Source organism: Ctenopharyngodon idella, chromosome 9 (assembly GCF_019924925.1).
Source record: "Ctenopharyngodon idella isolate HZGC_01 chromosome 9, HZGC01, whole genome shotgun sequence".
Lineage (NCBI taxonomy): Eukaryota > Metazoa > Chordata > Actinopteri > Cypriniformes > Xenocyprididae > Ctenopharyngodon > Ctenopharyngodon idella.
Genome location: NC_067228.1, coordinates 37,045,733 through 37,071,371, shown reverse-complemented (window position 1 = coordinate 37,071,371; position 25,639 = coordinate 37,045,733). Strand labels below are relative to the sequence as shown.

Below are 25,639 nucleotides of genomic sequence, written 5' to 3'. Positions count from 1 at the left end.
GTGCTACGCCGAAAGGAAGAACCCTGTATTGATAAGCTTCGCCCCCAAAAGCAAATCTGAGGAACATCCTGTGCTAAGGATGGATGGATACATGAAAGTAAGCATCTTTCAGATTTATTGTCACAAACCAGTCCTTGTACCTGATCTGTGGGATGATCTGTTTGAGTGTAAGCATCTTGAACTTGAGTTTCTGAACAGAGTGATTTAACACACGTAAATCTAGAATAGGACGCAACCCTCCATCCTTCTTTGGAACAATGAAGTATTGGCTGTAAAACCCTGACAGCTTGCTGGGAGCAGGAACCCTTTCTATAGCTCTTTTTTGCAAGATCGTCAGAACTTCTTGTTCCATTACCAGAGACTGCTTGGGGTCCACCACCGTAGGGAGGACCCCACTGAACCGGGGCGGGCGAGACCTGAACTGAATTCTGTAACCCTTTTCCACTGTGAGCAGTACCCATTGAGAAATATTCGGAAGAAGTTTCCATTCTGCCAGAAATTCTACTGAGGCAACCAGTCTTTCAAGACTGGCCTCTGGTGTTTTTTGAGCATTCGACTCAGCACCCTGAAGCGGCGAACCGGCAGGGAACAACCAAATCAAATGTTGACCGGCCCTCCTTGGAGGGTTGGTGGAGACCGCTGTGCCCTGAAGCACACAAGGTGGCAGGGTTGGCAGAACGGCCCCCTGAGGGCACCGAAGAGGGACGGATACCATGTAATGTGATATAGGATCAGCGTCAGGACTTCTTCGAAGCCTTCTTAGTGATAATGACACTCCTCAGATCTGTCTTACCCTTCGAAGGCTTCGGCTGTGTCGCCCGTCCCTGTCCCCAAGCTCTCTGCGGGGGAGCATGGGTGGCGACACTCTGTTTTTGTTGCGCTCAATGCGTTGAGGAGCTGGCTGACGGCCGAGGCTGCTCCTGCTCAGCAGCCTCGGGGGGTTGAGAGTGGCGGGGAAGGAATCTCTGGAAGGCCGCTGACTGCTTTTTAGTCTCCTGGAACCTCTCGACGACAGATGTAACTGAGTCGCCGAAGAGGCCCAGAGGAGACAGCAGCACATCCATTAGGATGTTTTTGTCTTTCTTTTTAATATCTGAGGGATTTAACCATAAATGTCTCTCCGTGGCCACCAGGGCTGCCATAGAACGGCCAATTGTTTTAGCCGTCTCCTTGGTGGCCCGGAGAGAAAAATCAGTGGCTTTCCTGAGCTCCTTGATGGCTTCGAAGCTTGCTTCCCCACTCTCATCAATTTCCCTCAGCAGGTCAGCCTGATAGGCTTGCAGGATGGACATGGTGTGTAGACATGCCGCAGCCTGACCTGCTGCCATATAAGCTTTGCCCACCAGTGCTGATGTAGTTCTTAGCGGTCTGGTGGGCAGCGTCGGGGATTTGAGGGACGATGCAGACTTGGGCGAGAGATAGCTTGCAAGCGCTTCTTCAACCCGAGGCATCGCCCCATAACCATGCTGTTTCAGCCCCACAATGTTTGAATATGTAGTAGTTTGGGGGCTGAACACTCTATACTGAACCGGCCTTTGCCACGACCTCTACACCTCGGTGTGGAGGTCGGGAAAGAATGGCAGTCCCCGACGCTGAGGCTGTGACCAGGCAGGCAAAAAGCGCTCATCTAGCTTACTCTTTTGGCGCACTTCGCTTCTTTCAGCTGGCCGTTCAATATTTAATTTTTCTACTGCCCTGGTCACAACCTCCAGCAACTCCTCATATGCTGGAGATAAGGATGGCGAGTCCTCATCTCTAGCATCGATGCTCACCACATCCACCTCCTCAGAGCTGGATAGATGAAGCGCCGGTGCCTCTCTCCGGGGGGAAGAAACCGCACCAGAGGAGAGACACTGGGTCTGACTCAGAGGTCGGCTGGTCGCACCGGCAATACCACCTTGCTTTTTTCTTATCAGTATGAAAGAGACTCAAAATACTCCATCAATTTTGCACATACAATTAAGAGTTATACACCATTTTAATCTGTGAAATATCTTCTTTTATTTGTGTACACTCAGAGTAAAAACAAAATGTTGTGCTTTTTGCAAAATAAAGAAAACTAACATGATGCGTGATCTGTCATCTCCCTCTGAACGAAGTCCAATCTGATAATTCTCAGAAAATGAATTGTAACTTAGGGAATACTAATCACAAAAAAATGAGACTTATGTCTAAAGAAACATTGAAATGTCAGATTTTAAATCGTGTAAGTCAAATAGAAAACAAAAATTTTCTGATTATATGATCTGAATGAAAAGAGACACATGTCAGACATCCGTGAGCCAGCTCATTATCCGCTAATGCGGCCAAGCCCACGGAGCGAGCGCTATTCAGACGCAAATTCTGAGGCAATACATGTATACATTGTTGCAATCATGTATTTATTATCTTCAAAAGTGTCTATCTGCATGTTATAGCCATGGTTAGCGATCTCTGGAAGCCTCTGTTAGTTCCTGGAATGTCACATGGTATGCCTGTTCTTCACTGAGTCATTTGTGGACTAAATGTGCACAGAGCGCCCTCTGGCTGCAAGTATGAATTGAAAACACAGTATCCAGTGCATAGCGATGACAATAAATATTGAATAAATATTACTCCTGTATAGAAAATTGACATAAACATATGAGAATCCATCAATATTTCTCCAAATGTGCATGCTTTTAAGCTAAAAACCCTGATGGGTGTTGTTTTGTCATAGGTAACGACTCTGTTTTTCATATTCATAACTCCTGACGCATAGGCTATTAAATTACGGTCACTATAAGAGTAAAACAGAAGTCAAAATGTGAAGCTTGAGTCTTAGATCTTTTTAATGATGTATAGTTTGTCAACTGCACATTAACAAAGTATATTAAAATAGAAAACCATTATTTGGTTAGAGACTTGAGAATTCTTTTAAAAACATTATAATAGTAATGCGTCCAATCTTTTGACTGGTACTGTAATTTAAACTATAATAGGCCTATACAAAATTTTCTTCACATGTGCAATAATACATGCATGCATGAGATCGAAAAAATCATGTTTTTTTGTCAAGAGTGGACATTATATTTACGTTAATACAGCTGATATGATCCTGTTATCAGAGGATTTTTTCACATAGCCTACCTGACTGAAAGGGCTCATTATGCGGGTCATTATGCAGGTCATTATGCAGGTCTTTGTCTTCTCAGGTGTGAATCACAGCATTATTCATGAAAATTCACGCCTCCATGCATACTTTGTTTCTTGACAAAAAGTGTCTAACAAAATTTAAATCTCTATATTGTTTTATATGTAGGCAGGATAGGCAGGATAATTTTTACATCATTTTAAAGGAAAAACTCTAGTCTACAACCTCCAATACCCAGAAGTCTTGTGAACACATATATAATATTAGTTTTGTGGCCTTATTTCAGTGACTTAAGTTTTTTGTTTTTTCAATAACCACGCATAAACGTTATTCCTTCAAAAAATACAAACATGTACATACATGTTCCTCACATATTATGGTAGCCAAGTTCGTGCTGAATACAGTGTAATGACACTTTTTCCATTAATATGTTTATGAACAACTGAAAAAAGCACAAATGTCAGGGCATGTCAAAACTTCTCCAGGGCCCCAAAAATCCTCAGACCCCAGAGGGTTAATGTAAGCTTTTCGCAATGCACGCTGACAGCTCCCCCGAAAGCTGCCTGGGCATGCTCCACTCCTAAGCAAACAACACGCATCTTGTGTGTATTCAAACGAGGGCAGTGATGAACACACTTGACAAACTGCTGTTTGCTCGCAATTATAGTGTCTTTTGATATATATATATATATATATATATAAAACCCTAATGCTTAACTAGGGCTTCATAGCGTGAGTTATTCTAAAGTGTTACTGAATTTTTCTAAGTTTTCAGTCTTTCTCATAATATGACTGCTGTGAAATTGAGACCATTTTACTGATTGCACTGATACATATTTAAAATGATACCAAACATGAAAGATTAAAAGCAATAGATGCGCAAGATCCATCATATGTGGTATATTGCCATTCTTTGTTAACTATTTTTCTGTGTCCTTGCTTCATGATCTTTTCTTCAGATTAGTAAGTTTGTTTTATTGCATGGTGTCTGTTTTTTTTTATTTTTTTTTTATTTTAACTACTCTTTTCCTAACAAAGCTTGAGAGATCTGTTCCAGCGTTGCTCAAATTGGTTGATAGATTTATAGCCAGACAACTTTACAAAACTAATAATAAAGGCATCAACTACCTTCACTTTATAAATGCAATCAGTGGCTTCTAATTTTGGGGCATAGATATTACTCCTGACAATTACAATTTACTTACAACAAAAGTCACTGAATCTGTAGACAGATGATCTCATTGATTGGCCATATAATCATTATAAGGATGAAAATTCTTTTATTTTACTCTATTCCACTTTCCCATCCACTATATTCTTTTTCTCTAGTATGAAAACTGGAACAGGGGAAAATACCCTTTTACATCAACACACTGACTGTTAATAAACTCCAAGCTGTGCTGCTGACTGCTCTGTCTGTCTGTGGGTGTGTTTGTCCAGCCCTCTGAGGAGCTTTATATAAGATAGAAATCTGTCAGACAAACATCTCTCAGACTTGATCAAGGAGAAGCAGCTCTTCTGACTCAGTGTTGCAGTCTACAGTCATTCAAGTAAGTGTGTTTCTAATAAAGAGCACTTGTGAGCTCATAGTTCATTCGAACACCTGTATTCTGTAGTCAAGATTATTTTGTGATACAGATATATTAAATATGCTAACTTGTAATTAATATACATTAGAAATCGAATATTTAAATGATTTAAATAATTTTATAGTTGTTTTATTGCATGGTGTCTGTTTATTTATTTATTTTAATTTTTAAATAAAAAAATCTTCCGGGTGTACTGACATTTACTGACATGAAGACAGCTGCTTTAAACATTACAATGCTCACGATAACTTTCATTAACTCTACAATAAGTAAATCCACTTCACCAGCTAATTATTCTTTGACAGCAATGCCATGGAAATGTACAGAGCTACCACAAAAATGGAAGTTTAAAGACAATATTATAAAGATGGTGGCGCGCTTGTTTCTCTGGTGCATAAGGTCTATAGAGTGGTGGTATGGTGAGAAATCGAGTCCCCCCAGGAATCGGGTTTCCTTTACGACATTTTTACGATCCCGTTGGTTCAACAGACTTTAAATGGGTAGTATTTTTAGCGCCTGATTATAATTTCGTTGTGATTTATATTGTTTAAAATGCGTTATTATAACCATTAATGTCTTTTAAATTACAAGTCATTGCTCTTGTGTTCTGTCTTATCAGGAATTTTGGACTTACAGTTCTTTGCCTCTGGCTTGTTTAGTTGGGGACAGTTAATATAGAAAATAGTTAATATTGTTGAATATTAAGTTTTATAATGTATTAATAGTTGCCATATCCATTTTTATGACTGTATGTTTTAACAGACCAACTGGTAATTGTCAGTTTGACCCCAACACCATCAATGTAACCAGAACAAACAAATCAGAACAAACATTCAGTAAACAAATCGTCCAATTTTGTCTCCATATCAATTGCATACGATAGTGATGTGTAGATCGAGGTTATAGCTATCTGCAGAAGCTGCGGATAATCTGCGGGTCGAGCGGGTTAAGTAATAAAAGTAACATTCCAAAAAAATGCGGGTGGGTTGCAGGTGGATGAGAGATCATTAAAGGGGTCATGAACTGCGTTGTTTTACTGTTTTATAATGTTTCCTGGGGGTGCACTTATAATGTTAGTATGCTTTTACATCCAAAATTGTCATAATTTAGAAATAAAAGGCATTTTTTCTACCCTGATTTTATTCATCTTATTTGAATGCTCTGTTTTAAGGGCCATGTCTGCTGTGAGACATCAGTGATTGGCTAATGTCTTTCCATTTGAAATAGCCAAGTATTACTCTCTTTTTTAGCACGTTTTTACTATTACTGCTCTCAAGGTCAATTAATCGTGAAAAGTTATGCATTACATTTAGATCTATAGCATTATGTTTATATTGTGGCATGAAAGGTTGCAGTGATAAACACTGTAGTCGATCACAGACATGTTGTTGAACACAGCACTGAAAAGCATCACTGAAAGCAGTGATCTCGTCATTGCAACTCAATTTCTGCAAATGACGAATGCTTTCATGATAACTACCATTTACCAACTACCACTCGATGTAACTAAGAGATTTGTTGAATAAAACAGGAGTTTTGGTGCAAGTCCAGAACTCAGTCACTGATAAACTTGCGCTGTTTGATTGACAGCTCCAGCGATTACAATAGGATCAAAAAAAAAGGCATAGCTCCCCCAGAAAGAATTTGTACCCCCCCCGCAGTTCTCTTTACGAACGTGAATTATTTAAACCGTTAATAGGTAATTAATTGGCGGAGCATTGCACCGTCTGTGCACAGCTAATCATAAGGTGTGTATCCGACTTTATCAGCTTCTGACTTAAGCAGTGTGTGCATCGTGACTCACCAATCGTTAAATGCGTCGTGTAGCAGTCTGACTCAGTCATAAACGTTTGTGCTCTTCTTTGATCAGTTCAGTTCAGTCTTAGAATGTTTCAGCTAGTTGTTAAGTGTGCCCCTGGATTAAGGGAGATCGCGCCTTCTCTGTGTCAGCGCCACACCTCTGGAATAGCCTTTCTCCTGTAAGGACCACCCGTCTGTCCAACAACGGAATCCAACAGCATGGGTGAAGTTATAATGCTTATATGTCTTTTCAGCGCTCCTGTGAAGTTAACTTAATTTTTAGAATTTAGTTTCAATTTTACTTTCGCTGCGCAGTTAATTTGACTCTTTGATTATTCTGGGTATCCCGTGCATTCAATTATTTGTTCATTAGGGACCTGATAGACAGAAATCAAAAGGTCTTCAGATGACATGCCTACTGCTCCTTTCATTCAAGAGCCTTTAGTTTGACCTAACCTGAACACACATTTACAGTAGCATCCTCCTCCTCATAATCTACTGGTCATAATGATTTCAGGAGAGTCCAGAATGAATCAAGTATAACATTTTATTTGTCAGGTAAAATGTATCATGCCAATTACACAATTAAACAATTAGAAGCTAAATCAGAAATAATAAATAAATAACATCAATTGCTCAAAGATGACTCTAAGAGTAAGAAATGTATACACACAGTGGTGTGTGAGTGTTTTTAAGAGATTCACCCATCACTGCATGGGGGTTTCTGGCTACAGATTACCCCAAATGGCTGCTCTACCATCTTCCCTTAGTTACCCAGACCAGAACAAAAGGATTGTAAATATTTACTATACCAACACCTGGTTTCGGGGGAGAGCAGATGGTTATCAGATATTTTGAAGAGACACCACCCAAAAAAGGAGAACAGGAGCCTCATTTATAAAGCGTGCGTATGCACAGATTTGATCTTAGAGTGTGCGTATGCTTAAATTCACGCCAACGCTCATATTTATAAAAACGGTCTTTGATGTGGAAAAGTGCTTAGTGTCACGTCACGGTCTGAGCAGACGTACAAGGATTTGGACGATGACTGTTGATCTTTTATATGTAAATTACAATAATTAGGTGTCGTTTAAAATGCGGTGAACCACCATGCCATATCACCCTGTAGCCCAAGACTGGTTGCCCACTGAAGCTAAGCAGGGCTGAGCCTGGTTAGTACCTGGATGGGAGACCTCCTGGGAAAACTAGGTTGCTGCTGGAAGAGGTGTTAGTGAAGCCAGCAGGGGGTGCTCACCCTGTTGTCTGTATGGGTTCTAACACCTCAGTATAGTGATGGGGACACTATACTGTCTAAAAGCACCGTCCTTCGGATGAGGCGTTAAACCGAGGTCCTGACTCTCTGTGGTCGTTAAAAATCCCAGGATGTCCTTCGAAAAGAGTAGGGGTGTGACCCCAATATCCTGGCCAAATTTGGCCATTGGCCTCTGTCCATCATGGCCTCCTAATCATCCCCATACACTGATTGGCTTGATCACTCTGTCTCCTCTCCACCAATAAGCTGGTGTGTGGTGGGCGTTCTGGCGCAATATGGCTGCTGTTGCATCATCCAGGTCATCATCCATTTTATAAATGAGGCCCCAGAATTCTTCTAATTTTTCAATCTTTCTCATAATATCAGTGACTGTGGTGAAATTAAGACCACTTTACCAGTCGCGCTGAGACATTTAAAATGATACCAACATGAAACCGGGAAAATGTCTCAGGTTACGCATGTAAACATGGTTCCCTGAGAATAGGTGATGAGACGCTGCGTCCACTAGGGGTCGCTATGGGGAACAGAATACCCACGCTGCCATGCTGAGGTGATGAATGCCTTATTGGCTGAGCTAAGTCAAAGGCCCAATCCCATTTCTATCCCATTTCTAATCCCATTCTAATTCCATGCAATCCGTGTAGTGATCATGGTAGTGATATTTTCCACTCAGGATTGATCACTTATGTGTTACCTGGCTGCCAGTTTCTCCGTAGCTTGCTAAACGCGCTATTTGAATGATGTGAACACAAATGAGTGATGCAGTTAACTCCCTCGGGTCGGTGGTCACGCCGGCGATACCACCTCGGTTTTTTTCTTACCAGTGTGAAAGAGACTCAAAATACTCAGTCAATGTTGCACATACAATTAAGAGTTATACACCATTTTAATCTGTGGAATATCTTCTTTTATTTGTGTACACTCAGAGTAAAAACAAAATGTTGTGCTTTTTGCAAAATAAAGAAAACTAACATGATGCGTGATCTGTCGTCTCCCTCTGTCGTCTCCCTCTGAATGAAGTCCAATCTGATAGTTCTCAGAAAATGAACTGTAACTTAGTGAATACTAATCACAAAAAAATGAGACTTATGTCTAAAGAAACGTTGAAATGTCAGGTTTTAAATCATGTAAGTCAAATCGAAAACAAAAATTCTCTGTTTATGTAACTGTATGAAATAGACACATGTCAGAAGTCCATGATTCAGCTCATTATCCACTAATGCGCCCACGCCCACGGAGCGAGCGCTATTCAGACGCAAATTCTGAGGCAATACATGTATACATTGTCTCAATTGTGTATTTATTGTCTTGAAAAGTGTTTATCTGTATGTTAAAGCCATGGTTAGAGACCTCTGGAAGACATGCCTGTAACACAGTTCGTATGATGTGGGAAGAAGGAGGCGGGAACCGGCGAACATTCAACAATAAACTTTAATAAAATAAACAAAGAACAAAAGGAAAGTAATGCCGGCAGACCCTCGCGGACGTCTGCCGGCCACACAAACATAATAAAACAAAATAAAGTCCAGGCCTGGTCCTCTCTCGTCCTTCACTGTCGTCGCTCCTCCTTTTATGCTTCCGGAGCTCCTCCGTGAGAGACTCAAGGCCGGTGCGCCTCACAGGTGGAGCTCGTTAACTCTCGCGTCACCGGCCTCGCGCCGTTCCCTCACGGCTCTCGCCCGCCCTGCTCGTCACAATGCCGTTAGTTCCTGGAATGTCCTGTTCTTCATTTGATTAATTTGTGGACTAAATGTGCACAGAGCGCCCTCCGGCTGCAAGTATGAATTGAAAACACAGTATCCAGCGTTCACAGTGATGACAATAAATATTGAATAAATATTACTCCTCTGTATATAAAATTGACATAAACATATGAGAATCCATCAATATTTCTCCAAATGTGCATGCTTTTAAGCTAAAAGGCTATATGAAATGCCATAGAGGTAGCATGAATGTTCAGATGCTTTGCATCACAGAAATACATTATATTTTAAAGTATATAATAGAATACCATTATTTTAAATTGTAATAAAATTTTACAGTATTGCTGTTTTTTCTGTATGTTTGATATACCCCATGATGAGCTTGAGATATGATCACAGAGGGTTTTTTCACAGCCTACCTGACTGAAAGGCCTCATTGTTATGCAGGTCATTAGAGGTCTTTATGCGATTCTTTTCTCTTCTCAGGTGTGAATTACCTCATTATTCATGATGACTCACGCCTCCACGCATACTGTGTTTCTTGACAAAAAGTGTCTTACAAAAACTAAATCAATATATTGTTTTATATGAACAAGTAGGCAGGATAATTTTTACATCATTTTGAAGCAAAAACTGTAGTCTACAAGCTACAATACCCAGAAGTCTTGTGAACACAGATTTAATATATATTTTTTTTTTTGGCTTTATTTCAGTGACTTAACTGAAACCGAGCGCCGTCCAAAATACAGCGCAAAACAATGTTGGGAGTGAGTAATCTGTTAAACATGCTTGCGCCCGATTTCTGTTGATATGCGCACTTCGTTGCTGTTCATACTGGTTAAATGTTACAGGACACTAATAAAAGAAACTAGGTATGATGACATGTGTAATGGTGTTGTAGTGGTGTCCCATTTCTTAGGGGAATATTTTCACCCCTACACCTTGCCAATCTATTTCAAGGGGAAAGGGGAAGGGCGAAGGGGTAGGTGAAGGGGTATAAAATAGAATTGGGATTGGGCCAAAGACTCAAAGAGTATACATCCCTAAGGCGCACCAGGCCTCAAAAGGATAACTCTAAAGAGAGGAAGCCTAACTACGTTCATACTTAGGCCAGTTTCCAAGAGGCTCACAGAGAGCATAAAATACTCAACTACACTAAAAGCATTCCTGGAGAGTGGAGGCCTCAACAAGAGGCCTGGCAACACTCTAACCCAAGGGAACTGATGGGTTGAGTCAGCTGGCCCACTAAGCTCCGCAGAGTGGAGGCCTATAGAATACCTCTCAGATTGAGAGGAGGCCTAGCAACACTTTAAGTAGCCATGGAGGCTCCAAGAGAGCTTAACTACCAAGCACACTATCCTATTGCCTAGCCGAGCTCTAGGAGCAGAGGCCTAGAAAACGACTCTCTAAATCGAGAGGAGGTCTAACGACATCCCACACACCAGATATCTGCAAGGGGGCTCAAAGAGAGCCTTCAACCTGCAAATACTCTCCTGGTGGAGCTCTAGAGAGCGGAGGCCTCAAGAAAGATAACTCTCTAAAATGAGGCTGATGACACTTGTATTAGCCAAGGAGGCTCACAGAGAGCCTGACAACTTAGCAAATAAAAGCTGAGCTCCAGGAGTGGAGGCTTCAGCATAATGACTCTTATTAAGAGGTCAACACTCCACGCACATGATTATGACTGGCAACTGTTATTCTGTCGGATCTTTAGAGAGCGGAGGCCTTAATAAAGACAAGATTGTCAACGACACTCATATTATAAAAATCAAAACTAAATCAAGCTAAAGAGCACTGCTATCAATACAGCCAGATGTTGATATCAGATTCTAAAAAAGCAGTAGCCAAGGAGGCTCAAAAAAGAGCCAAACAACCTGACAACACTGCTTGAAAAGCATTTTTTTTTTCCAGGCAAAAAGCGCTTCCTAAAAAATGGGCTAAAGAAGCTAAACAACTCAGCGTCACACGCAGGTGAAGCACTACAGATGAAGGCCTTAAAACATTGGCCTAACAATGTCAAAAAAACACAGAAACTAGTTGCTTAAAAGTACAAGCAAAGATAACGCTTTCTGAGTGGAGCTCAAGAAAGCATTAAAAAAACCCTGTTAAAACAAAATAGTCACTAAGAAGGCTCATGGAGAGCCTATTCCTCAGTAAACTGTCTGGCGTCAGACAGTGCATTCACAACTAGGCACCAATGCCGAACCATCAGAAAGGCAGATGTAAAAGTAAAACAAACTGCCAAAAACAACATAGGTCCAGCTTCAGGGACGGCTGTAAAAAATGTGTGAGAGCCCCTCCCGGCTGCTGAATTCCCTCAACATTAAAGAGCAATACTAAATATACAAGAGAAAATAAGACAGTTCTCTTACAATAAACAGCTAATTTGTTTCCTTTTTTTAAAAAAATAAGTTTTATTACTAAAATTGCATTCATTAAAATCTGTGAAAACTAAACCCAAATAGCGTTTAATTACCATATTACATTTAAAATGTAAATACAAATACATATATATATATATATATAAATATAAAAATGAATTTCAAATTTCAAAAACTAAGGCATAAATCAAAATAATAAGGTGAGTGTAATGAATGTCCACTGAAGGCGAGCTTTAGAACCCAAGTGCAGTTTATTAAACAAAAACATGAACTAATTACAAAACATAAACATGACGCGGCTTGACTTGACTAAATTAGAAAACATGAACTTGAACAGACTTGACTCGAAAACAAACTCACCAACAACGGATTACAGGGAACAAAGGTAGATGAGAGAACAATGAAACATGAGGGCTATTTATACAAAGAGACTAATGAGCTAACAAGACACACCTGAGAACAATGAGACAAAGAACCAATGACAGAACAGAACTGATAACCACATGACTAGAACAACCAATGACAACATAACACATGAGACTGGGTAAGCACATGACATGATCACATGAGGACAAGGAAATCACATGACAACAGGGAGCACATGGCAAACATAAACAAAGCAATAATACAAAGCATGAACTTGAAAAATAAACCATGAAACATGAACATAACACCCAAAACAAGACATTACAAAATCTCCCCCTCTAAGGGCAGCTCCCGACGGCCAACATAAGCCAAAACAAGACAGTCCAGGAGGGTGTGGTGGAGCGGAGGCGGTCTTAGGGGAGGGATAGTGGGCCAGGCCCGTGCAGGGGGACAGGACCTGGACCACAGCATGGCAATGGCGGGCCTAGGTCTAGGAGCAGAGGCGGACCTGGACCATGGGGTATTGGCGGATCTAGGCCATGGAGCGTGGACGGACTTGGACCTTGGAGCATGGGCAGACTTGGGCCTTGGAGCGTGGGTGGACCTGGTCCGCGGAGCAGAGGGTCCTGGTGCACTGGCGGACCTGGGCCGTGGTCCAGTGGTGGACCAAGCTCCGCAGCCGCAGGACAAGGCTCTGGCGTGGCAGCCGTGGCGTGACGAGGCTCTGGCGTGGCAGCCATCTTGGCTGAGGACTCAGGTGTGGCAGCCATCTCTAGACACTGGTCAGGGGCTGGAGTTCCCTCTGCACGCTGGTCAGGGGCAGGAGCCTATGTGTGTGCAGCCCACACACATAAAATGGCCGTGGCCCTAATGGTGAGCACTGCATCCTCTGGAGACTCTGGTATGATGGCCATCTTGGGACGAGACTCTGGTATGGCGGCCATCTTGGGACGAGACTCTGGTATGGCGGCCATCTTGGGACGAGGCTCTGGTATGGCGGCCATCTTGGGACGAGGCTCTGGTATGGTGGCCATCTTGGAAAGAGGCTCTGGAATGGCAGGAATGATGTGAACAGGCCTTGGCGTGGCAGTCCATGACTGGGCAAGCATGGCGTGAACAGTCTGTGGCTTGGCCGGCGTGGAGTGAACAGGACTTGTTGTGCTGGCTATGGCGTGTACTGTGGGATTGTGGGGCTGCTCGTCTGCAATTCCCACAGTAAATGATGAGCCGCTCAGCAGCAGGGCATGGTTGATATATTCTTCTAGTGTCTAGTGTTAACTTGACTTGACTTGGAAACAAACTCACCAAACAAGACATTACAGTGAGACAGTATTTCTAATGAAATCTGCACAACTTTGATTTAAACAGTATTTTGACGGAAGTGTCTTATGAACTTAGCAAGTTCCCAAGACTGGCAAATGTACATTCATTTACTACATTTACCTGATATTTTGCTTTCTGAGGTATTTTTATGCATCACTGTGAAGAGGAGTAGGTGTGTGTGTGTGTGTGTGTGTGTGTGTGTGAGACAGAGAGAGAGTGAGACTATCAACATAAATGATGCTTAGCTAACGGGACATCATAACATTATATTGATTCAGGCTAAATGCAAACGCTAGCGTTACGTGGTGTCGACTATGCAGAAAGTGGGACGAAATGGCACGGTATTTCAGAGCTCGTCGGTATTACAACAGTGCACTGAGGACTTGTTTGCTAGTGTCACTGAACGGACAGCGCAGCGCGAACCACATTAATTACTGCTCGGCAGAAGTTCAGGGATTTTTCCTTGCACATTTAATAACGAAGATCAGCATGAAGTTATTGAAATTATTTTTCTTTTGCTTATCTTTTAAATTAGTACATTAGTAGTGTTTGACAGGCTACTTTGAAGAATTGCACGTATATGTAGCCACGTCCTCACTGCGAGGTCGAGTCGTTCGTGCGGCTCGGGCCATTGAGCCGCTCAGATGACATGTCAGTGCGGCACGAGCTCTGTAACACCGCGCCGTTCCATCCCACTTTCGGTGTGAATGGCTTCCCATCTTCTGTGTTTACATCACATGTCCATAGTTTAGTGGGTTGTGCGTCAGTAACAATTGTCCGTGTGAAAACAGAGTGCTCCGCGTGTAGTTAAATGGACAAAACGAAGCTTTAAGGCAAACAATTTGCCTCAATGATTTTTTGTATTCAAGTTACTCAAGGAAGCGTTTCAGCCCTAATGTACATAAATGTTGTTCACATATTATTGTAGCCTAGTTTGTGCTGAATACAGTGTAATGGCACTTTTGCCATTAATATGTTTATAAGCATAAACATATAAATATATGTTTATAAGCATGTCAGGGCATGTCAAAACTACTCCAGGGTGCCAAAACACCCTCAGACCCCAAAGGGTTAAACCACAAAAACTACTCAAATAACTGAGGGTTATTGACAATGAACACTATCTGCATGCTACACAGAACAAAACATGAAAGTATGCGGCTGATGATGAGCCCAAGCTGCGTGCTAAACAAAACACACAACACACAGACAGTAGAGTGATATACTGGCCAAGCAAAACTATACCCCTGAATTGCATAATTATACAAATATACTGTATTAAACATGGCTTCATATATTTGTTAGCCTACATATATTTTAATACAAGCTACGGACATTTGCCGTTATCTGTATTTTACAGTTACCCAATTTCAAACAAAATTAAAAACAGAATTTGATAGTGTAGACAGCACAAAGTTAATAAGAGAATTGTATACAAAATGTTTGCAAATATGTTGTTTAAATAAACTTACTACAAATATATTACAAATACAAATAAAGCTATAGGTATTTCATATGTGGTATAAAACTATACAAATCCATATATAATCTTATATAAGCATTTTTTTTTTTTTTATACAAACGTAAATTCAGTCTGTTGGATAATATTTGAAGAGTTCAGATGCAAAAGCCACTAAATGCCACCTCAAAAATAAGATAATGATATTGAGCGAACGCTCTCCGCACATATTATACTTTATTTTTCTGCATGCGCAGAGCTCTGTGTTGCATAAAAATAAATCTTTCAATGTTCATGCCTGACCTGTTGAAATATATCAGTGAATCAATCAGTCTCAATTTTCAAGCGATATGTGACCCTGGACCACAAAACCTGTCATATGGGTCAATTTTTTGATTGAGATTTATATCTTTATCTGAAAGCTGAATGAATAAGCTTTCCATTGATGTATTTGGCTGAGATACAGCTATTTGAAAATCTGAAATTTGAGGGTGCGAAAAAATCTAAATATTGAGAAAATCGCATTTAAAGTTGTCCAAATGAAGTCCTTAGCAATGCATATCCACTCACAAAAATACTGATATATTTATGGTAGGAAATTTACAAAATATCTTCATGGAACATGATCTTTACTTAACATCTTAATGATTTTTGGCATAAAAGAAATATCAATAATTTTGACCCATACAATGTATTGTTGGCTATTGCTACAAATATATCTGTGTGACTTATGACTGGTTTTGTGGTCCAGGGTTGTCAGTAAATATGTTAATGAATTTGTAGTATACTTAGTATAAAATAAATGTATTTTAAATATATTTTGGTAAAGTTTTTTTTTTTTTTTTTTTCTTCACTAGGGAACACTTCTCAGAATAACAGAATACCAATAACTCGGCGAACAGAACAACCACTATGTAATGACGAGATCAGACAATGAACCAGGGGCGCAGGAGACATTTTCATAGTCGGGGGACCAAACTGTAAGCAAAAGCCCAGATAGTAAGATCAGATTTCCAGATATCGGACCACCATCATATATTAAACTTGCCTGATCCTTAATCTACTCTAAGCACTGGGACCATTTTGAGGATTTCCACCTGGATTTGGCGTACCCAAATTGAAAAGCTTCCCATACCCACATAGAGTGCTCTAAATACAAAATCTGTGTGTCATTTTACAGGAAATACATAAAACACTGCTGAAAGTGATAAAAATAATAGTATGTATTGTCTGTGCTGTAATAAACCCAGCAAAACTCCCGTTACAACGCCGTTACTGATAAAAAAAAAAACACTGCGTTACTATAATTGAGCTCACTGAAGCGGTTTTCATCCGAGTAGACTCTCTCTCTCAGCCACAGGACCTGCAAAGTTTTTTCTCTGGTGTGTGTGTTGGGGTTAGTCATACACAAATATCATTTTAAACTGATAATAATGTACAATGCTCGGTGTGTGTGTCTGTGAGGATGCGAGTGGAAGGCGAGCTCAAACCAGAATACCCTTTGTGACATGCTGGATCGAAAATATGTGAAATAAGTTTTTTTCTAGTTGACTAGTAGTTGCTCATTTAAACTATTAGTTGACTAATTACATTAATAATAATGAGCGTTTATGTAATAGGCTATATAGCACTCAAGTGTAAAGCTTGCCATAAAGAACCGGCAAAGTAATTATTATGAATGTGACCAAAACAGCAAGCAGGGTTGGGCAAAAATACATCAAAATGTATTATAAAATAAAATACCAAATACCTTATTTTTAAATGTATCAAAATAAACTACAAAATACAGCAGCCACACCATGTATCAAAGTAAACTACTGTATTTTTGTATTTTAAAAATACTAGAAAATACTTTTACAAGGTGAGCATGAAATGTCTTTGCAAACCTTCCATCATTTGGCCTATTTGATCTATTCCTTCACCATTACACTGACTCAGCTGATTAAGTAAATGAAATCAACAGCTTTTCTCTGCCCGAGTCATGCAATAAATCTGACATATGCAACCAGTTAAAGGAACAAATATTTAGGATTTTTAGATTAAAATATCTAAAAAACACTAGAACAATGTTATATATTTTGTTGACTTGTGTACTTACACTATCCCAAATGTTTCCAAGAATGTTTAAATCCAGAGAAATAAGCAATTTTAATCAGGACACAGACCGTGTCCGTGTGTCGCCTATCAATGACATCATTACCCTTGATTTCCGGTTTTTATTTTGTATTTTTACATCAAAGACACTTTAGTACTGTATATTATGTGTGATTAGACAGATGAGCAACTGTTTGGATACATTCATCGACAGAAAACTCATCATGTTATAAAGCTTAACACATCAAGGGCCAGATTTACTAAACGGGGCAAATTAGCGTGAGAGCACAATTCCACAAATACGTCGATGGGAGTGTCAAGTTTTGCACGTGATCTACTGCTGACATGCAAATTAAAGATCACAGACACAGTCACAGTCGACACAGGACACGCAATCTGACAAACACGTACACATATAATATCGTTTACCAAGCTATGTTGACCTACAGGCAACATAGCTTGGCAAACGATATGTTCGGATAACGTCTTACTCTGGCATTTCAAAGAAATGAATAATCTTCCTTCTACCACGCACTCTCTGTTCTCTGCGGTGTCTCCTCCTAACAGCAACAATTGCAGCCATTTCGCAAAATGGGTTAAGACATGCTTTTTTTAGGGCGTTAAATAATGCCGTAAATACCAGTAAGTTGACGAGCGCAAATATTAGCAAATCGCATTGCATGATTCATTTAAATACTCTCCTCCCATAAATTTTGCATCTGAAAGGGAAACTCCTACAAATGCATATGCAATAAGGTCAGCCGCAAAAATAACTCAGTCCATGCCTTTTCAGCTCTAATTTTACACTGCGTGTCTTTAGTAAATCCCAACAGTAGTTTTTTAACGCCAAAAAAGGGTTTGCGCTGCCACAAGCTGTTAGTAAATCTGGCCCTAAGTCTTTCTGTTTGAGTCTTGTTTTCTGGATTTACAGCGAGTACTATGTGTTACCATGACTAATATCGATCTAGCTTACTGCAGTGTGCAACAAGTGTCTCATAGCAGCCGCCGAGCGAAAGCACAGAGAAGCACTATAACAACTTTCAACACACAAATGTAAGACAACACCTCCCATGATTCTGTGAAATCAAGGTGTCATCGAACTACGCCTTTGTTTTGAATGAGCAATCTCAAGCGGTGAAAATTTACATATTGTGGCTTTAACAGATCAAATATTCACATATCCCTGTGATCTCCCAGATGAAGGTTAGTTTTAAAGTAACCAACAGTTTAATGTTTGCAAATGACTCATAATTGTATCCTAATTTAGTTTTGCATACTTTGCATCTGCAACACTGACTCAATGACAAACAAGTCATTTTTAAGAAGACAACTGATGGCACCTGTGTTCATAGCACTAATTAATCATTTAACTGTTAATCATAAATATAGGGGGCTGCTGCTAGATATAATTGTTTTCAAGAACATTATGTAAATTGGTAAACTATTTAGCCTGGCTACCAAAACGAACACCAAAACTTAACATGAACTGTTGAAAATTGCAGCAATTTATGCAAAAATTTATGGAAAGCTGTCAGCCTGCATGTTTCTTACCTTGACCACCTTCTTCCATATGGATCAATGTTCTGTTCTGATCTCAACAAGTCTGGGCAAACTACTGAGTAAGCACCAATCAGAGGCCGCAATTTTATGATGTCATCATGTAGACTTCTTACAAAGTATTTTACAGTATTTTAAAAATACAAAAATACAAAACACTAAAGTATTTTGATACATCAACCCTATCAAATGCAAATTACAAAATACTATTTTGTATTTGAAATACGTATTTGAAACACATGTATCATAAATACTGCCCATCCCTGACAGCAAGGAGACATTTTAATTGATTATTAATAAAGTAATGTTTTCTGAATCAGAGTCGGCTGCAAAGATGAAGTTGACAATGCTGACTCTCATCATCTGCTCATAGTTATCGTGCCTAGAGAGAGAATGCACACTTCATTCGGATTAGGCTACATAATCAGAGTAGCCTATTTCTTTTTGTTTTTAATTATTTCGTATTATTACTAAGTAGATATTTCAAGCTTTCTATAGATATATTTCTCATGTCTGTGAGGCAAGCAGCTGCTGAGTTTCGGTTCATTTAGCCTATAAGATGCATTCCAGTTCATGCGCCAGTGATCGCGCCGGCGCCTCCATGTCATAATTATATTGTCTGCTATATTTGCTTCTTATTCATTAAATCCAGGTAATTGGTTGATGAAACATTGATTAAAATTAAGATACAATTTTTACAAAATTAAATTCACTTTAAAGAAAGGCTTTCCACAAAACAAAACTTAATGAAGTGGTCAAAATTATGTCTGACCCACTCCATGTCTCCCTATATATTGCGCATCTTATGATGCATCTTACTCATGCTCTTCACTTTTCATAATCAAGTAATTGAATTTAAAACATAACATAGGCCTATTTAAACATAAATATGAAACTACGTTTTCTTTAATGGCTATACCAACACGTAGTACAGTACAGAGAAATTTCATGTCGTGAGCAAGAGTGGATCATGAGTCACTAGTCGGATCAAGAATAATTTATTCTTAGACTTAAATTTAATATTGGGGGCATTCAAGTTATTTGACATTTTAATTTTTTTTTTTTTTTTTTTAAAGTAACGCAATAGTTACTTTCCCTGGTAATTAGTTACTTTTTTAATGATGTAACTCAGTTACTAACTATGTTACTATTTGTGAGAAGTAATTAGTAACTATAACTTTTACTATTAACTATACTTTTACTAGTAACTATTACTTTTTTAAAGTAACGTGCCCAACACTGGTCCATACGAAAATTTGCCAAAACTTCAGTCAAAAGCAGCTTGTGCGCGTCAACTGGAACTAATCTGAGAGATTACTAAGAGAGATTACTGAGAGAGAACTAATCCTGACCTTGAAGTGTCAAATTTGTCGGTTTCTGAATGGATGGTTCCCTTGATTGACATATGTCCCCACAAACACTGAGTTCCAGGCATGATTTATATACCATCAGCATGTCCTCAGAAAATGCTAGTGTAAGGGTGGACCTCCTACAGGGGTTCAGGCTGTAGGGTTGCCGAGCGACTAAAGAAACGTTATCAGCAAGATGGTAGAAAACCGTACATTTCTTTTCAATTACCACCCACTGCAACTTATACCAACGACGGAAATAAGTGCAGTTACAATAGCAAAATATGTGGGAGAGCGTTGCTATAGTGTGACAATATTGTATTGCAATATGGAGCACATTAATGTTAACACTAAATCAAAACTAGTTAGCGCATCATTTGTAAATGAAAGAGTTTAATGGCAATATCTGGTTATGGTTACACTTAACATAGTTACAAAATAGATGTATGAGATGATAAAATCATATACCATTAATCGTACCCAGCATGTATGTCAAAAGTTACCTGAGAGAGAGAGAGAGAGAGAGAGTGAAAGAGAGAGAGAGAGAGAGAGAGAGTGAAAGAGAAAGAGAGAGAGAGAGAGAGAGAGAGAGTGAAAGAGAAAGAGAGAGAGAGAGAGTGAAAGAGAAAGAGAGAGAGAGAGAGAGTGAAAGAGAAAGAGAAAGAGAGAGAGAGAGAGAGAGAGAGAGAGAGAGAGAGTGCCCAAGAAAAGCCAAGAATCAAAGACCCAGAGCAACAGTTACAATCCTCTTTTATCCCTTCCTTGACCATGTGACTAAAACCAAAATATGAGACATTCAAACTGACCAATCAGGAAATTAAATCTTCCCCCACTGTACTAAAGGTGTGACCATTTGTAGACCCCCGATGTACACACATCTTGGCCTACAGGGCTTGATCACTGTCAACACCTTTGAGCCTTCCAAATGGCCCTTGTAGCAAGAGAGAGGGGGTTGAGACAGTAAAGCAAATGTCTTTGTTCATTTTAAAATATCTTTAGATATTTTCAATTCTTACACTAGCACGCTTCGATTGATGGTTTGAAGGTTGCGTGTTTCTCCATTTGAGAACGCATTTCCTGTTCTGTACATCCGCGACAAAACAGTTGATTATTTAAGAACTAAGGCTCACAGAAACATGGAAACTGTTTCATTTGAAAAAAAAAAATATCCTAAGCCAAAAGATAATATAGAGTTTATAGCTGTTTGTGGCTGACTGAAGCAGCCCTTATCAGAAGTGCGGAGGTCGATTGCCGTCTTTTCAAATCTGGGGGGGTCATGTCTCCCGTGTTAATGGTGCGCCTGCAATGAACAGAACAAACACAGGGCTGTATATACAAAGGAAGCCTAATGAACAGAAACAAGAAACAGGTGTATGTCGTAATCAAACAATGAGAAACCAAGGAAACAAATGCCAACACGAAAAAAAAAAAAAAGTACTTTAAAAAAATCCTCAAGTTCAAGAGGTGCATTTTGATATAAAAGTGTTGCTTCTGTTAGATGATAAACACATTGAAATAAAAGCTCAGGATTATATCACCGGTTAGCTTTCATTTTTCCTTCTTTCATATATGAAGCTGTTTTGTAATCAGTGAACTCAATCTGTAGAAGGACTAAAATAACATCATTCATTGGGTGTGGAGATTGAATGTTTATTTTATTCTGTGTTGCAGGTTCAGGCACGATGAACGGCATTATTCCCAAGAGCAAAACAAAAGGCACTGACTTCTGTGCAACTGGTGACTGGCATTATTATATAATCCGCTCTGATCTTGGCTGCTATATGAAGACAAGAAATTTACAACAAGGTTTAGACATCTCTATTTTCAGTCTGCACCCTTCCTGCCAAAATGGAGACCATTACCTTGGTAGTGATTCTGACTACTTTTACATCATCAAGGGCAATGAGTACCGCAAAGTCAACAACCTGACGACAGACAGCAATGCTAAAGTTTACACCCTTCATCCCAACTGCCGGGGTGGAGACTACTACTTCTCAGCCTCTGGCTATTTTTACATTATCTTCCAAAAAAAGGGCACTTATCGAAGAACAACAGACATGACAAATGACTCAGAGAGTGTAGAATGCAACCTGCATCCCACCTGCAGAAACGGTCTCTATTACTGGGGCGTAAAAGGCGAAATCTCCTTCCTCAAGCCAGGCTCAAAGTGGGGAGTTGAGTTCTACACCGGTACCGACCTCAGCAAAGATAACCCCATTGGTGTCTATTCTGTTCATCCTGATGTTCTTAACTTCCTCCCTGGTGGGCTGTCAGTAACTATAGGCCCATCCTTTGGCATCTGGGAGAATATTAAAACTATATTTAATGACAGAAAATCACCAGTTACATGGACAAAGAAAATCAATAAAAAGGTTGGATACAATAAGGAGCAGATGACCCAGATCACACACAACTGGAAGATAGCTGCATCAGTCTCGAATGAATCTGGAGACCTTGCAGGGTTAATTGCGAAGTGTCAGTTCTCCTTTTCTGCAGAATATGGAGGTTCTCATGTCAGCACTGAAAATGAAAGCTGGAATGAAATGACTGAAGTGGAAGAACAACTCACATTTGAGCTGAAGCCACAAGAGCGTTTATATCTGTGGCAGTACAGAATGGGTCTTGGTAAAGAACAAGTGTTGTTCTGCCGTGATTTAAAGATTGACGATGATCCAAACCCTCCAACTGAAGTCCCGCTGCCACCTGCACAATAATGAAAACATATCAGGATGCTTTAACTCCAAGGATAATCAAGTGCTTCAGTTAAATGCCTTAATTATAACTTCTCTAGTAATTATTTAGATATCTTTATGCATTGCTTAAAATGAGGCTGGAATTGTTTAATATAGCAAAGAGATTTTTCAGTTACAGTCAATGTAACTACAAATTACAACAATATTCATTATGGTGTTATTGAAACTTTGTGTTTATGATTAAAAGAAACTGACAGAATCCTACTTTAATTTTCATCAAATGCAGATCTTTCAATATGGTGGCTAAATTGGGCTTTGGGGAAAGTTTTGCTAGAAAAAAAATGGGGGCTTAATGTATATTATTGTAGATGTAGTCAGACATTTTCATATTGTAACCGAAGTCTACTGAAGTTTTTGATTCACAATTCATAAAAAGCGCTGCATTCTGTACTCATTATGCATTTGGTGTATACAAGCAGGTCCGGCTCCAGCTTTGAGATGTAAGGTGGGCCAAGTGAAATTCCTGGTGGGCCCAGAGTTTTAACATTATTTTATTTTTTTCCCCAAACAAAACTTTATTTTATAACAAAAGAGGCAGGTCTTGAAAGGGAATCTTTATATTTACAGGGCTCAATTCAAAGGAGCTTTTCTACAGGTCATTCTGGTTCAGATTTTTACTTGCCCTGCAAAAATTTTCACTGGCCCCACCACACACACAAAATATTTTTTTTTTAGTATTTAAAGAAATATAAAGACAAGTAAACAGTCAGTAATAAAATAAGAACAAATTACAAGCAATAGCACCAATAAATACAATCAGGGCAGGACTGAGGGGTCTGGGGCCCCTGGGCTTGAGATTATATTTGGGCCCAACTTACAAATGACCTCAACAAGAACATCATCATAGAGTAGCAAAAAATACACAAAAATTAAACTACTTTGAGTTTCCTAGAACAATACTCAACATGCCTAGCCCAGTCAAAGTTTAGAGCTAATATTAAATAGTTATTATAATACAATAATATACAGGACATTCTCTCTCATTTGAGAGATCAAAACCCTGAAATAACACTGAGTGATAAAGCCAGAGATGAACAGTTCTTTTAACTGTATTGTCATATCTGTGTCCTCTTATGTCACATTCTTACATTTAATCAACCAATCAAATGAGATCAGCTCAACAAAATCCATCTTTGTATTTACACTTACTGTTTAATGCAGCTCAGATGCAGCATGAATGGATTTACACTGCAATTGCATAATCAGCATTGGGTGTAATGCGTTAATAACTAATTAATTACTATAATAAATTTTTGGTCAAAAAAAAGTTTAGATTACTCTTCATTTCTCTGTAATTTAATTAGTTACTTCTGATGTCATTCCATTAAATACTGTATAGACTATACAACAATTTTATATAAAAGTGGATTTAAATTTAGTGGAATTTTGCATCTTATGTTAAAATGTAATGTAACCTTCTCCCTTTAAATACTTTTATCTGTTTGTTCTGGGGTTTTTTGTTGTTGTTGTTGTTGTTTTTTTTAATAAAAACAGAATGTGTGTATGAAAGGTACTCAGTTGTTGTTTATTGAGCTGTTGTGTCACATTTGCGATCGTGCAGATGTTCTGTAAAATAGCACTCTTGCTTGTGTGATAACTCATATATCATAGACTTACGTTATATATATATATATATATATATAAAAAAAAAAAAACAGAAACTCGTTAAATGGATGTTTAATTGATTTTGATAATATTTCTGCGAGTGAGTCGTCTTCTGTGTCTTTTCATGAAACGGTTTAAAATAGCTTGAATACTTAAACTGAAAAAAAAGAAGAAAAAAAAAGCCTTGAAGGAACACTCCAATTTTTTTGAAAATAGGCTAATTTTCTCTGTTAGAGTTAAACTCCCCTAGAGTTAAATAGTTGAGTTTTACCGTTTTTGAATCCATTCAGCCGATCTCCGGGTCTGGCGGTACCACTTTTAGCATAGCTTAGCATAGTTCAGACAGGACCACTTTGGCAAGTTACTTGAGTTTATTGAACACAATTTATCTTTGGCGGTGTGGTTCCTTATAGGGGTTCTTGCTCCAAAATTAACTGAACATACAAGAGCTTTAACATTAACCCCCGGGAACCATCAGCTTGGAAATACATAGACAATTAAGACACTTAGTAATGTCTTTAAAAGCGAACATTGGTAATCATGTAGATATGGCAGTGGGACATCTATACTGTAGCTTGGTTATGAGGATGAGTGTCTCTCAGCAGTGAGGTCCATGCCAGCCGGGACTTGAAAGCCTTAGTGATCTGAAACAAAAGAAGACGACAACCAGAAGGTGCACAGTAATATGCTCATGCTTATAATGGGGAGGGAGGGAGGGTTGCGAGCAGTTTGAGCATACTTACCGAGCAGTAATGCCACGTATATATGTCCCTGTGTCTAATAGGAGAATGGTAGTGATTGGAGCGATTTGACAGCTGACCGCATCAGCTGGTCGCAGCACTATGCCTACGTGGCCTGACTGAACTAACGCTGCGCTCGATTTCATTGAATCTGATTAGACCGTTAGCATCTCACTCAAAAAAAATGACCGAAGAGTTTTGATATTTTTCCTATTTAAAACTTGACTCTTCTGTAGTTACATCGTGTACTAAGACCGACGGAAAATGAAAAGTTGCGATTTTTTTAGGCCGATATGGCTAGGAACTATACTCTCATTGCGGTGTAATAATCAAAGAACTTTGCTGCCGTACCATGGGTGCAGCAGGCACAATGATATTACGCAGCGTCTCTCACAAATGTCTCCATGGTTGCAAGGCACGCTCCCTGTGCAAGCAGGGGGTCACAGCCGCTGTGTAATATCATTGCGCCTGCTGCACCTGCTGGTTATTTTTGAGCAAGATGCTAACGGTCTAATCAGATTCAATGAACTATGCT

General features: G+C 39.4%; 2 protein-coding genes across 2 annotated transcripts in view; both read left to right on the top strand.

The window, feature by feature from the left end:
- Window positions 1-24,263, top strand: part of LOC127519203 (uncharacterized) — a 386,503-nt gene extending 362,240 nt beyond the window's left edge. Inside the window, exon 2 of the mRNA XM_051906750.1 lies at window positions 21,678-24,263. Within this exon, the coding sequence (XP_051762710.1) occupies window positions 21,689-22,720 (1,032 nt within the window). The 5' untranslated portion in view covers window positions 21,678-21,688 and the 3' untranslated portion in view covers window positions 22,721-24,263. The remainder of the gene's footprint in view (window positions 1-21,677) is intronic.
- Window positions 1-25,639, top strand: part of LOC127519199 (uncharacterized) — a 234,775-nt gene that overhangs the window by 172,649 nt on the left and 36,487 nt on the right. The window lies entirely within an intron of this gene.